This window comes from Haemorhous mexicanus, chromosome Z, assembly GCF_027477595.1.
Source record: "Haemorhous mexicanus isolate bHaeMex1 chromosome Z, bHaeMex1.pri, whole genome shotgun sequence".
Classification (NCBI taxonomy): domain Eukaryota; kingdom Metazoa; phylum Chordata; class Aves; order Passeriformes; family Fringillidae; genus Haemorhous; species Haemorhous mexicanus.
In genome coordinates, this window is record NC_082381.1 from 81,629,600 (window position 1) to 81,644,894 (window position 15,295).

The following is a 15,295-nucleotide window of genomic DNA, read 5'->3' on the forward strand; positions in this document are numbered from 1 at the left end:
CTTGAACAGGCAAGCATACTAAATATTTAAAGTGATGCTGTCAAGCATGAGTAGTTTGAGTCCATGATGGAGGCTGCCTTTAAAATTTGGATTTTCTGGTTTGCTTACATTTTTTAAAAGGAAAGTATCCTGGGCTTAGACTCCCTAGTAAATCATAGTACTATTTATTTTTTTTTTAAATTGACTAAAAGAACATATAACTGATGGCTCCAGAGTTCTTCACAAATTCATGTCTAATTCACAATGTAGTTTTGACCGTAAAAAGTCTGGGAGACTCAAATCACAAAGCAGCTGTGCCTTTTTTAGCTACTGACTTTCAGCCAGAACATTAAAGACTCTAGTTCAGTTTCTTTTTCTGCCTGAATGCTTCAGCTCTCAGGTTGAAGTGTGGCTTTTTGCAGCCTCTGATCTGTGGGGCAGGGGTTGAAGCAAAATGTGAAAGCAAAACTTTGGCACAATTATTTCTGTGCAGGCAGATGTCATGTTTTTAGTTCCTCCAAGCTCACATACCTGACTCACATCTGCTTGTGTGCAGAAAAGCTACAATACGCCACAGCCCTTGAATTTGACTTTGGGTCCTTTGGGTTTCCTGTCCTTCATTGGAACAGGATGATCAACAAAAGGAGATGATCTTAGCTCCTTTGTTGGCAATGTGCCTTTTTTCTATCTGCAGTGAAACATTCTTGGGTACTGGGCAGTTCCCATCTCCCTGAAAATCAGAGTCATCATTAGAGAAGGCTGTGGCTGCTCTGGGTCTTGTTGACAAAGTGAATTGCACCCTCCACAGCACATTCACCTGACCTGGAACTAGGCTGTAATCTCTGCTTCAAAGCAGGACAGATAGAGAGCAGGAAAAGGGCAGGGCTAAAGGGAGCAAAACACCATGCCAGTTGTCTCCATTTACCTGGTTATGATCATCAGATGGGACATGACTAGGACTTTAGAGTTCTGAGGAGAAGCTTCACATGAAACTTCCTCTGTGCTATTGAGGAATGATAGCATCATGCCTGAGCTGGCAGTAAATTGTCTGGAGCATCAGTGGGTACTTCATTCCCAGCCTGTTACTTTTCTCACCTTACAGAAATCCTTTTTCACCATGAGGACAGTCAAGCATGCAGAATGTTTCCTGGGGAGATTGTGCCATCTTTAACTCTGAAGGCATTGAAAATCTGACTGAATAAAGCTCTGAGCAGCCCAGTCTGATCCCATAGCTGATGCTGCTTTGTGCAGGACTAGAAACTGGTGATCCTGCTTCTGGTTAGGACTCCAGGTTGTTTTTTTAAGATGTCATATAGTTTCTGCTCATTACAAAAAAAAAAAAAAAAAAAAAAAAAAAAACCAAAAGAAAACCAAAAGAAAAAAAACCAAAAAAAAAACCATTCTGTCTAGTTAGATTTTTGGATTCCCAGCATAACCACAGCTGGATTTACAGAGGTAGACTTAGGTGACTTGCATGAACTGGTATAAAGCAGTCCTCTGGTATGTCCCCTGGTAAACAAGAAAAACCCAACTGCTGCTTGATTTTCACTTCATTATAAATGTTCTTTTTAAGTTTTGATTACTGCTTTTTCTTTTTTCTCTTTAATTCACCAAACCTTCTTGATTGATTTTAAAAACATGTTAAATCTAATTTTCTCTTTTGCTTGTATCTCTTAATCATTCCAGCGCAGCGATAAGGAGATTGGTTCTTTTACAGATATGTTTCCTAATTTGCATTCCTCAATGCTGAATGATTTTGTAATATGAGCAAGCAGCTGATTTCTTCTACCTACTGTGTCCTAGCAAAACATTGGGGCAGTAGCACAGGGCCCTAACAGAGTGTACAAAACAGAACCAAATTAGAGTGTTTTTGCATGTGTTTGTGTGAGGTGACAATCAAGCAGCTACCAAGGTGACTGTGCAACATCTCCATTTCTTAGACCAATTTAAGCTCTTCTTGGTGTTGGTCACGTCTCAACTAGCCTTTGGGAAAGACACTTTTATCTTAGATTGGCAAAGGGATTCTTTTCATCTGTGATTTGGATTTTTAAGGGGATTTGCAGAAAGAGATCATGACCCAAAGGCTGGTTGTCACACACAGATCCCTACCTGCTGCATGCCACAAATAATGTAAGACACAGAAGAAAACAAAAGCAAACGAGTCATCCCATCCCACATTTCTTCCTTTATGAATTCCATGCTTTTTTCCCTGTAGAATGAGGGAATGGATTTGAATCAAAGAAGATTAAAATCCATCCTGGAGGGCAAGGTTGACTATTTTAATGTGAAAAGCACTGTTTGATCTTCTTAAGATTTTAGGAGAGTGGAGGCAGTGGGCAGGTGTTCAAGACTGTCAAATGTGTAGAGGTGCCTTGGGAAAAAGTGAATGTTGGTCTGCAGCAAACCGATGTCCAGAAAAAATAAATACTCCCTCATGGTCCAAGAGTTCAGAACAAAGCTGATTGTTCAAACAAAACATCTAACAAGGTTACAGAACAACACTAAAACTTTTCAAAGGCAGGATGCAACAAAAGAGCAACTTGTCAGACCTCAAAGACCAGCTCTATAATTCAGAGGCAGGATCACAGAATTGTGAAAAATTAAACAGGTAATATTTGAGGTCCTAAAAATTAAAACTCAGAAGTAGATGATTTGTAAATGGGTATTACTAAAAAAAAAATATTATTCAGGACAGTCCTTCAAAGCCTCCGGGGTCTGCTACATACAGATCCCTCTGCCATTCCAACAGTGTTGAAGTCACCCAATTGTTTTCAAGTGGTCCCCAGAGATTTCTGGAAAGTGCCCCTTGGGCACTATCTATCCAAACATTGACTTGTGCTCTTTTTTTTCACTTTTCCTTCACATCCCCAGCTCCTTGCACTGTTGTTAGGTGTTGGTTGACCTTCATGAGGTCTGTTCCGTATGATCAGGTTATGAAGCCAGCAGTAAATCCTAAGTACTACTTTTCTCAAGGTCAGCCAAAGTAAGCAGAGTGCTTTTAACAGTGCAAGTGAAGTACAAAAACCACAGTCACTTTTCTTACCACTGAGGCCTTTCCAGTGAGCAAAGTGTGTTAGATTTAACCCCTAAATTCATCTCTCCATGTTACTGGGATTTGCCACTACAAAGCACCCTCTCCAGAACAGACAAAGCAGGGACACTTTGTTGAAGTTCTTGTTTATTCCAGTTCACTGCTTTTAAGCATGAAATAGATGAAATTTACAGAAGAAAATACTTTCTATCTCCGGTTTCCAGTGCACTTCTCTCCAGAGTGATGTAAAAGAGCAGTGGCTCTCTGTGGCTTTTTCACCAGACATTGCTGCAGGCATGATTCTGTCAGAGCTGTTCTGACAGCTTTGTCATAGTGTGGTCAGGGGAGGAGATGCAGCTTGCTTTCCTTTATATTTTAGTGGACCCTGGAGACCTGGCAGGAAGAAACCTTGTTTCTGTCATTGGGCTGAGTCAATATGACTTCAGGCACTCAGGGAACAGATGCAGGAGATAGAAAATTGCTACTTTGAGTTCTTTTTCTGATTGTTCTCATTTTTATGTCTATGAGTTCCAAGCCAGGACATGTCTCCTCAGTCAGATGGCTTTGCTGGATTGTTTATTGAGTGATCAGAAAATGATGATCCTTACTCTCCTTCTCCCAGTGCTCATGCTGCCCAAGGAGAAGAAGCTCTGTTAAAGACAGTTCTTCAGATCCCAGTGCCCTCAGATTTTGGCTTAAGTGCCATTCCTGGAAACTACAAGGCTGTCGGTCCCTGGGCTTCCTCCATACCTCTGCTGAAGAGGAGTTAAGGTTTTTTATTCTCTGAAGCCTGGTATTACCCTTCCATTCACCTCACAAATGCAGCTGTTAGAAGCCTCAAAGAAAGCAGAGAATATTTTATGCCCTGCTTTCCCTCTGCTCACAGCTTTTCCTTTTTCAGCACTGACTGTGCCAGCATCAGTGGGGTGGTGAGGCTGTCCGGAAAGCTGAGTGTTAACGCTGTTTCTCTCTGGGTCTTGGCAAAAACCAGGCTCCTTCCAGCACAGCGTGAGAGAAGGAGATTCAAACTTGAGTCACTGAACATGCATGTGTCTGTGTGTAGACAGCACAGCTCCTCCATCCTCCTGGCACTTGAACTTCTTCCCTCAGGGGACCCAGTGTCTCATTCCCAACCTCTCCTGCAGACATCCCAATTCAGAGTGAGTTTCTGATGTCGCTTCACAAGTGGAGTTGTCTTAAGGAGAGATAAATCTGACACCTTTGTTTTCTGTCCCCAGGGTAATTTGAGATACAGTATGACCTAAAAGTTCCTCATGCTTGTGTGGAGAGAAATAATGAGGCAAAAAAAGACAACAGTTGATGGTGTTAACCTGCATGCAGTTGATTGGCAATGGAAACCTGTGTTCTTGATTCAAATCAGATTATGAATGGAAAATTAGATTATTTCATGAAAATGCATAGCAAAAAGAAATACAGAGCAAGCTTGTATCCTTGCAAAGACTCTCTAAAATCTCAGCATGCCTTGAGATTATACCTCTCTGCTGTCATGTCTTTTCCTTTACATTGGAGTCTGCAGGATTTTGCTCGTTGCACATTCTGCCTGCTCCAGGAGCCTCCCACTGTCATCTCCTCTTCGCCTCTGTCTGTCCACCCAGTAGCACAATCTGACTGAAGAGAAGGCAAGTCATTTCTTAGAAAGCTCCTAATAAGGCCCTGACCCTTAAAAAGTCCTTTTTGTATCATGACCCTCTTCACTCCCCTTTTTCATCATTAAATTAAATCCACTTTCACTATGCTTATGTCTCTGTATATACAAAAGTTTAAAGCCTGTTGTATATCTTAATTATTGAAAGATAATTCAAACTGAAATTTTGATTAAAAGGAACTGTGCATCACTGAAACACCCACCATTCTTGCTGCCTGTAGTCCTTACGCACAGTATCTCTTTTGTCTTAATTTCCTCAGGCAAGCAACTGTGTCTTCTATGCACACTCCTTAGTCCCTTAGCTCTACTGCAATAAAGCCTTGCTTGCTGAGACCCTCAGGCTGTTTCTCTACTCTTTTCTTCTACTCTTACAAATCTGTTGTTCCTTTCATCTTACCACAGCTCCAGTCAGGCAGCCAAACAGATAGCTGTGCAACAATAAACCTTATGTTTGTATGCAGTTGGCAATTTTAGCTCTCAAATGTGCCAAGTGAAGCTGAACATGTGCTCACTGTGGCCCAACATATACCTGACCCAGGCATGCAAAGGACACAAAAATTACGATAATTCTTGTATTACTTTTGCATGTCTCCTTCCTATTCTTTTAGAAATGCTTTAGAAAATCCTTAGCTAATGGTCTTTTGATAAGCAAATCCAAGCTGGGATTTTTTTCCTTCCTTCAGTACATACAGCTGGCCATTCAGGAGGGAGGTAAAAATGTTGGTCTGCCAGAATTTATGCCTCAGTGGTTCATTTAGGAGGGAGGGTCAGATAGCAGGGATGTGGCAGCTGCAGCATTGCCAGCAGTCTCATTTAGTGCTACGGTGTTGAGAGCAGGCAGCTGGGAGGCAGAATCAGGAACCTCCCCTGCCAGCTGTTTGGAGGAGGTGGGCCCATTTGCCAATCAAAAGGCATGAGTCTGTGCAAGATCAGTAATGTGTGGCATGACAGAAGGGGGCTCGCGTTCAGTCTTGCTAACACCTGCCTCCCCTTTGCCTTAATTCCCATTTCCAGGCCCCCAAATGCAGTGCTAAACCTTGCTCAAGCCAGCAGTGCTTTAGCACCCATCCTTTCTGCTTTGAGGCTGCCTGTGGTGAGCAGAGCTGGGGTGGCAGTGCCATAACCTCAGCCCTGAAGGGACACGCCAGCAGCTGGAAGCTTGTGGTAACAAACCTTTTCTGAGCACTACTGCCCCACAAGAAAAGGGTAACAAAATCATGAAATACATCAGCATTAAAATACTAAACCATGACATAAACTTGTCATGTTGGAGATCTGTGTTAAAAGTTGTCATCATCTTTCCCAGCACATTACTGCTTTCTTCAGCATGAGTCAGGCTTTCCCTGAGCCCCTTTGAGCTCTCCAAGCCACTTTGACTGAGGCTTCAGCTCAGCAGTGCACATGTCTGATTTCCAGCTGCAGGGCTGTGTAGTAGGGGTGACATCTGTCATCCCCCAGCCCTGCTTCCTCTCCTGCAGCTCTTAAAGCTGCTACAGCCAGAATTTTGTCTTTCATCTTGTCTTTCAAGACTCTTTCTCAGGGATTTCAGCAGGGACATGAGTTTTCTCTGGCCAGTCCGGTTTCCCTCTGCCCCTTTAGAAGCATGGCTATGTTTTGTCACCAGTCCTTTTGAGAGGTGTAAGGAGAAGGCAGCTGCCAAACCCTCAGCCCTGCACCTGCAACACGAGGTTCTGTCATTGGGCTGAGTCAATATGACTTCAGGCACTCAGGGAACAGATGCAGGAGGAAGATGAATGATGCATTAAGGAAGATGAAATAGTTGATTGCCATCTCCTTTGCCATCCTCTGCTGTCTAACACCAACAGATACCACCTCTGCTTAAGAAAGGAGATAGAGGGTCCCTTGCAGGTGGGAAAAGATGTAACAATTTATGACAGTTTGGGATAATCCCTGAGCCCAGTCCTGATTTCTCAACCAAAGGAGTGGCCAGCCTGGAGGAGGAAGGTGGCAGCACCCTGCCCTCTGAGCCACATGGACCACAGAGCAAAGCCAGAGATGAAGCCATGAGCTTTCTCTAAACTCTTTCTTAAAGAAAGAGTAAGAGGAAAGGGCTTCCCACTCCTCTCTGAGGTGAGCCACCCACCCCAATCAAAATACTAAAATATCAGGCCAGGCCCCTTGAAACTGTACTTGTAAGGTCTCCAGCTACCCTAGATAAACCCTGCCTGCCTCCTCTGTCTGGCAAGACTTCAGAAGAGAGAAGAGAGGAGCAGGAGCCTTTGAGCTGCCCCAGGTGTAATAACCAGGCCACAATACTGGGCTGTCCCCAAGGATCACCATGCCCCAGTGATCTGGCAGCTGCCCCAGGTGCCACCCAAGTTCCCTTCTGGGGAGCAGAGTAACTGAAGGGTGACATGCCATGCCAATACTCTGCTCCCTATTGACTCTCTTTCTTTACCTTTTCCAGGGAAGAAAAGAGTTGTGTTAACCAGCCTAGTTTCCTGTCTCCATCTGCTTTTGCAGGTATTTCTGGAGCAGTAAAGAGAAATGTCAGGGCATTGAAAACACAAAGGCTCTCCAACCCTGCTCTGAGACAACAGAGCCCACTATCCCTCTGAAACAGAATTCCCACCAACCTAATTAATGAAAGCTTAACCAGCAGATCGGTTAATCATAAACTTATTAAATAACTAAATGAGCTCTGAGGCCATGTGTCAAATTTCCAGATTGTGGCAGCCCATCGGAGGAGGGATCAGGACAGTAATCCTGTTAGGGAAGCAGGTTGCTGTGTGGGACAGCTCTCCAGCTGAGCCAAGTACCCAGGACTGCAGCTGACTAATTGAATAGCAGGAAGAGGCACCCTGAGCTGTGCATATCCTGTTCTCCTGTAGAGTTTCATAGTAAACAGGCAATTCATCCAGTGAAACAATGCCTGAAAGTCCCCTTCTGGGGAGCAGAGTAACTGGAGGGTGACATGCCCTGCCAATACTCTGCTCACTATTGACTCTCTTTCTTTACCTTTTCCAGGGAAGAAAACAGTCATGTTAACCAGCCCAGTTATCTGTCTCCATCTGCTTTCATCGTACTAGACAGAAAATACAGAATTTTATTTGAAATGCATAGATTCATGGAAACCAAATGCAGCAGATGATAAAGCAGAATGGATCAAATATACAACATTTTTGCTGCTAAATAAAACCAGAAACATGGCTTGTACTGTCAGCTGTGGTTCAGTGCTGGTAAAAGAAAAGGCCAAGAGTCCTTTCCAAGCACAATGCTGAAGTCAGCAGGCTGTGAGTCCCTTCTAAGCTTGTGTGCTGCCCATGGCATTATCACTTAGGGCTTTATTTGTTTTGCCTACTGATGGAATTCAATAAGTCATTCCACGCAGGGATATCTGCCAGTCAGTGAAAGCTTTCACAATGACAACATATTAAAATATTTTAATTATTATTTATTATTTTATTATTATTTTAGATCTGTGGTTTATGTAGACAATATGACACGTGCTGTCCTACAGACCAACCTTTGGCATGAAAGGGTGGACATTTGACTGAGTGTCTATGCAGTTCAAGCCTACTGATGTCAGGCTCCATTAAAAGTGGTTTTTTATACAAATACAGATTGTATGATGACATCCTGTGTAACCAAATGCTGTGAATATTCAGCTAAGCAAGTTTGTGCTACTACTGTTCTGAATACACATCACATTTAGTACATGCACCAGTAACCTTAATGCTTCTTCACAGAACATCAGAACTCATAATAAATGTGATGTAGTCACTAATATTACCTCTGTATATCTGTAGATGGTGCCTCTAGCATAAGTGATGCTTTAAATGAATTGAATTATTTAAATGAAGAGAGCTAAATTGCTCTTAAAAGTCTCCCTTTTTTGTTTTTTTTCCCTTTGTTTTTGTCTGTCATACCATTTAGCAAGGTCAGGCAAATGACTTTGACTTCAACCTGTGTTCAGTTGAGTAAAAATAAAGAGGGGGCATTTGTAGAAGTTCTCCCCAGCTGAAGTAAATTAATTCTCTTTGTCCCTTCAAAATACCTTAAAAGAGAGCCTAGCTCAGTTTTATGGATTAGGTCTTTTAGAGATCAGTTTGTAAACAGAAAATTTTTAGCTGTGCTTGTCAGGATGCAAATGCTTCCCCAGATATCTAACTTTGTTCTTCTGGCTGGCACGTAAAATTTCTTTGAAAAGTAAATGAAAATACCATATAAGTCCCTTTCTGAAGGTAAATGCAGAAAATGGAAAAAAAAATACATTTAAATATTGCCAGTCCTGTTCATATATTCCAGTTTTGACAGTGATAAATGAAATCCTTCTATCCAATATTTTGCAGCCATTAGGAATAAAAATCTCAATCCTTTAAAATTAAGTGAAAAAGCACATGCTGAATGAGAACAAAATAAATGCCCTTGTGAGGTAGGAGTTGCGACAATAGATGCCTTTGAAATCAGTACAGAAAGGTGTTGAAAGATGAAGAGAGATTAATTGCTGCCTGCTGCTACGCACTCATAACCTGTCTGCATAAAATGGCTGCAGAGGCAGCTCAAGCAGAGGACTGGGAGCAGGAATCCCGGTTCTGTGCTCCCCTGCTGCCGCAGATCCTCTACATGGCTTTAAGGTAAACCAGTTATGTAGTTTCTACCAGCAGTAAAACACAATTTACTATTTTACAAAGATGATTCTCTATTGTATTAAGCTGTGAAGAGGTAAAATGCTCTGTGTGTTCAAAATAGTGTTGGTTTGTCTTGGTTTTTTTTTACTGAAGTTTACAGCCATGAGATTTTCATTGCAGGAAATGACCTGCTCTCTTCTGGGGCTAAGCCAAATAGTGGGTAGAAGCAGAGAAGCCTTTCCCTCCCATAATCACATGAGGGTCAGAAACATGAGATGTGGGCTGGGATAGCATGACTAGGGAATGAGGACATGCTGCTGGGAACATAAAGCCACTCCTGGAGATGCATGGTTTAAACAGATGATAGCTTTTGCTGGGACTGGAGCACTCCTTTACATGTTCTCCCCTCTGCTAAGGAATACTGTGATGTTTTGGTGCATGTTTTCTGAAGGGAGGCGCAAAATAATATCATCCAGGCCCTCAGAAACCTCTCAGTAACTTGCACAGGCAGCATTCTAGCTGAGCATTAGCTCAGAATGGGCCCTGCGCTGCTGTGCATGCAGTGCACTGGCTGCTGCTGATAGTAGCTCCCATGCAGGAAGTTAAGGGCTGCCTAACAGCAGATACAAACATTAACTTTGTAGTCCTTATGTCGTTTTCCAATTCTTGATCAGGCCTTCTTGGGAGCTGAAGGGAGCTTAAAACCACTCCCAGCCCACTGTTGTTTGTGCTAGTTCTCAGCCATGCCAAAGGCACAGAGCAACAGCCAGATCAACAGAACATATGGAAATGCTGCTGTTTGATCTTTAAAACCTGGTCCAAGATGGACCTTGGAAGTCAGATTCATACACTGGTTCTTTCTAACCAGTTCACACAGCTGAAGTTAGAAACTAGAAAATAGTTCACTGTTTTCCCCAAGTTTGTCTGGGTGAGAAAAATAACATGCTTCAGCTAAGAATACCGTGTCTCACCCAGGTTGGTAGTTGGTTGTCTGACCCTTGCTATCTGAACAGTCTTTTCTGAAACCAGCGACACAAAATCCTTGTTCAGATGGCCTGTCCTGAGTAATCAGTGCTGATGCCTGGCCTGTGTCAGCTTGAAACTGTAGTCCCTGTGTTCACAGCAGGGGACTAGCCACAGATAGGTCCTTTTTGTTTCTGCTACACCTGTTTAGTAAAAATCACTTTTCTTTTGCCTTTATTTTCAGTGCAGGTAGGCACAGCCGTCAGCTGCACTAATGCCAGCCACATGGTCACACTTACACTCCAGGGAGCACTGGGAACAGCATGGTCCTAACACACAGCTTTCTTACACCTTCCTTTTCATGCAGCCTGCAGGCAAAGCCCAAATTTATGTATGTACCCTGAAATCCTTTCCAAGCAGTGACACAGTCCTCACTGACAAATACTGTCTGACAGAGGTGAAAGGTAGAGAAGATTCCAGTGTTACCCAGATTCATGCTAATGTCCCCCAGCTAAGCGATGCAAGTGAACTGAAATCAAGACTTGGACTTGAAGAAGCTGTAGACAGCAATTCATTCTTTCTCCTTTCATTTGCTCATGAATCTGTTCATCATTCAGCAGAATTTGAGCAGACATATTAATTTCATTTAGTGTGTAATTTAAATTTTCAGCTTACTTGAGAAATTAGAATTAATCAGGGAATCAGAGTCCTCAACTTCAGACACAATTTAGCTGACTGTGGGGGACAGACAGAGAAAAACATCCCAAAATCTCATCTCATCAACCTTGAAAACAAAAAAATACAGTTCTGTCACACTGGATTAATTTCTCTTTGTCTTGCCACTTCAGCAAATCCCATGGGTCCACACTGCACTATCCCCATAGCAGGAAGCTCCATCTTTTCCTGGTCAGGCAGGTTCACAAGTAGTTGCATTACTGAGGTCCAGCCAGCAGCTCTCAGCAGAGACTGGAGCAGTCAGCATCTGCTTGTTCTACCCTGCAGTGCAAAGGAGGCAAATCAGCCTCATCTGCCATAAAATAGTGTTTGTGCCAGTCAGGCTGCCTCAGCTGAGGGGGCTGCAGGTAGTCAAGCAGAGTGACAGTGTGACAATGGCATCCTAAACCACTCTCCACCCACCACTGTCTGATCATAGCCAGACTCACCCACTATCTTGGGACAAATGGAAAATGCGGATTTGGGGTGTCTGATTCTTCAAATATCTCTTCAGTGCAGTACAGTGTGATGTTCACCAGATTCCTACATTGTCTGCTTTGCCTCATGTCACAAAAGGAGCAGTTTTGCAGGAGACTCAAGCATATGACTACTTTTGGCATTTCTGGTTTGGGGAAGAGAGTAGGCAAAAACAAGGCCACCCCTACATAGCAACACACTCCGAACAAACTGCTTAGCATTTAATTTATTAAAAAACCTTGGAAGTGTTATTAAAACTGGTTATGATTTTGTTTAAATGCTGAAACCAGAGAAATAATTTTAAGGATTCAAGTCTGATTTTTAGTTTAGACACATTCATGTTAGGTCCATTCTGCTTCCCATGCTCCATTACTATTTTCTCTCATCCTAAACACCCTTCCAGTTGAACAGGTAACCATTTTAGATTGCACTAATTCATCTCAAGCAGTGCTTGAAATCATTCATTAGGGCTGTAGGTATTCCCATGATGAGGGGAGAATTCAGCCCCCTCTTGGCACTCTAAAGAGGCTCCCTGTGTGGATGTGTGTCACTTGTCAGCATGCAGTTATCTGTCCATCCACCCTCTGGCATATCCTGGATCAGGCAGGTGAGTGAATACTGGGACAGTTTGCTGAGTGTTTGGCATGCTTCTTATTAATTTTGCAGGCAACTATAATAGGAGACTACTGCCAGGCAGGGCACAAGGCTGGGCCTTGCTGCTGATTGTGCTGCTGATTGTGTCTGCAGCATGCATTTCCTTTGCTGCTTTTTACTTGGGTGTTATCCCTGTAGTGTGCTTGGCTGCTGTCTTGTCACCAGCACAGCTTACTTTGAAGCAGCACTTGGAGCAGATGCTCAATGACACAGATGGAGTCAAAAAGATGCATTCTTTAAGCAGATGCATCTTCTCTTAAATGATTTTTATGTCCTAAGGTACAGAGTCTCTCAAAGATGAAGGGACAAGGTGAACAACAAAGGAGGAGCAAGATGTGATGTGGTTGGCAGATCCAGACATAAGGGTGTTCCCGATGTAGTTCAGAGCAGTATAGGGGTGTCAAAAGGATCCTGGACCCCCTCCTCACATACACACACATGCACTCACATGCTCCATGTGCTCTTCTGACACAACATCCAGGATTAGCTGAAGTGGAACCAGTGCAGCCAAATTCCCCCGTGAGTCAGACTGACAGCACAGCTGTCTGCGTTCTCCAGGTTATCCACTGAAAGAGAAAACTGCTGCTTTGCTTCACTCAAGCATGTAGATGAGTAGATTGTCTGTGGTGGGGTGACCCTGGCTGAACAGCAGCAGCCAATCAAAGCTTTCTATTACTCATCTGGACAGAGGAGTGAAAACACAGAAACAACATGGGCTTTCCATAGGGTCACAGCCTCTTTCAGGCACCCACCTGCTCTTTTGTGGGTCCTCCATGGACTGCAGATGGATCTTAGCTCCCTCCATGGGCTGCAGGGGTACCTCACTGTGGGCCACAGGGGAATCTGTTCTGTTACCTAGAGCAGCTCCTCTTCCTGCTTCTGTGCTGATCTGGGTGTCTGCAGGGCTGTTTCTAAGAGGGCTGTTTCTGACACACTCTCACTCCTCTCTCTGGCTGCAGTTGTGCAGGATTTTTCCCCCTTGCCTAACTGTTATCCCAGAGTCTCTATCACCATTGCTAATGAGCACAGCCATGCCCAGCATCAGGTCTGTCTTGGAGCCTGCTAGCATTGGCTCTAATGGGGAAATGTCTAGAAGCTTCTCACAGAACCCACCTGTGCAACCCTCCACTACCAAAAACTTGCACACAAACTAAATGCATCACCCAACACAGTGATCCTGCTAATGATGAGATATGATCTTCAGACTCCTAATTGAACATGTTTTGTAATGTCAAAGGCACACACAAACTGCTTAATGCCCTCCCAACATTCTCTGCTCTATCCTGCTTCTTGAAGGAAACTTCAAAATTAGTGAAAAGCCAGAAGGAACCTGGGTGTGGTTTAGGCTCCCCTGTCTGTTTCAACCCTGTTGATGATTTCCTGTCAGCCATCACACCTGCACTCACAGTGTGTTCAGCCCCCGGTAACCATTTCATCAGCATCATAAAGCATTAGCAGCTTGTCTCAGTGCTGTGTATTTGTGGTCAGCACTGGAGCTTCTGATGGAGATGAGTGGAAATCAGGTTGTAGGAGGTAGTTGCCTTCATAGTCTTGCTTTATCTCTCTTTGAACAGCAAAATTCATGTGGCCTGCAAAATACCAGCCTTTTATTCTGGAGACAGAGGTAACCAATGCATTTCCAAGTTCCATACTGAGAAATTACTCTGATTTAAGGTTTTGATTTCGATCCTGAATCAGTCTTTCAAGTTGCTCAAGCCAGAGTGAGTTATTAATCCAATCCTTTTTCTGCCAAGTTCCATGAGCATTTATTTACCTCTGCTGTCAGCAGGAGCAGGCAGTGTTTGCAAGTGTATGTATTCTTGTCTCCATGTTCCTCATCATAACAATCTCTAGGTATCCCTGCTGTTTATTTCTCCCTCAAGAAAGGGAGCCTTGGATGTGTGTCCCCCTGCTCTGACTTGTGAGGAAGGGAAAGTGTTGTCTCACCTTGAACTTGCACACCATAGAAGCATGCTGCTTTTCTACAACAAGTGAGAAAAGCTGCTCTTCTCTCCAAGCGGAAATAAAATCTGCAAAAGAAACACAGCCCAACAACAGAATTCACATTGCAGGAGAGGTCAAAGCAAAACAAATTCACTACTCAGATTCCTCAGCAAGCAGTCTGGTACACCTGTTATTCAGGCACACCACAAAAGTAGTTTCCAGCATTTTCTCACACTCTGGAGAATTTTTTTTTAACTGGTCTCATTCCTGCCTTACTGCCCCCTGCTCAGCTTTTCCATACAAGCCTTGCCTGCTGTTGCATGATGAGGTTGGGGCAGCTAGCTCAACTTTTGTGATTAGCCGGTAACTCAGCACAGCTGATCTTCCACAAGAAACAAGGAAGGACTTTCAATCAGAAAATTTAATATCCATTTATATTCCTGGGTTCCCATCCCTGCTAGAAGCAGAACCATATTAGTAGAGCACAGTATTGGGGTCCATGCAGCAACCAGCTCCAGACAGGCACAAGGTCTGTGCCTGTTGTCTGCCTCAACTGGGTTTCATCCAGAAGCTCCAAGACCTTATGGATCTTGGAGACCCAGATTTTAGTGTATTCCTGTCAAAAGGCTGCTGTGAGTGAGCGTAGATTCTTTTTAGTCCCTGGGAACCTTGAAAAAAGTGGAACACAGCTCATCTGGCCTTTGCAGCATCCCTTCATAAGAGGTGGCAAGCTCTTGTCCTTTGCTGCTAATTCTGCTGTGCCTTTTGGACTGCCAGATCTGGGTGTCTTCCTATGATGGCCAGCTAGGCTGCTGCTCTAATTTTGCTTTTCCCATTCCTGTCTCCTATGCAGAGAAGCAGAGGGAGCTGGCTCGGAAGGGGTCCCTGAAGAACGGCAACATGGGAAGCCCAGTTAATCAGCAGCCCAAGAAGAACAACGTGATGGCACGAACAAGGTAAAGGACTGGAAAAGTACTCACAGTTGTGCTCTGAGCTGCAGTCCCTAATGGTCCTGGGGTGGTCAGAGACAGTGTTCATCACATTTGCCTACTGCCAGCCACGCTGCAAGAGCCCTTCCTGGAGCTGGCGGGCCCAAATGCTCTGTGCTGTGTTGCATCCCAGCCCCTGGGAAGATGCAAGGACAGCTGAGCCCAGGACCAGTGGTAGTGCAGCCTGTAGAAGGCAGAGGCAGCCCAGCCAGGTTAAAATCAGGGGGCTGATAGAGCCATCCTGCAGGTTCTGAGTAGTCTCAGGTAACACCTAATCCTGCCAGTG

The 15,295-nt window shown here is 43.9% G+C and overlaps 1 protein-coding gene and 1 long non-coding RNA gene across 4 annotated transcripts in view; one reads left to right on the forward strand and one right to left on the reverse strand.

Annotated features, from left to right (window-relative positions):
- Nucleotides 1-15,295, forward strand: part of FAM219A (family with sequence similarity 219 member A) — a 94,220-nt gene that overhangs the window by 64,947 nt on the left and 13,978 nt on the right. For all 3 annotated transcript variants that reach the window (XM_059837040.1, XM_059837041.1, XM_059837042.1), the window contains exon 3: nt 14,874-14,976. In XM_059837040.1, the coding sequence (XP_059693023.1) occupies nt 14,874-14,976 (103 nt within the window). The remainder of the gene's footprint in view (nt 1-14,873; nt 14,977-15,295) is intronic.
- Nucleotides 3,141-5,056, reverse strand: LOC132322284 (uncharacterized). The gene is made up of 2 exons (XR_009485075.1): nt 4,880-5,056; nt 3,141-4,639 (listed from the first exon to the last, which is right to left on the reverse strand). It is a non-coding gene; the product is annotated as an uncharacterized LOC132322284 (long non-coding RNA).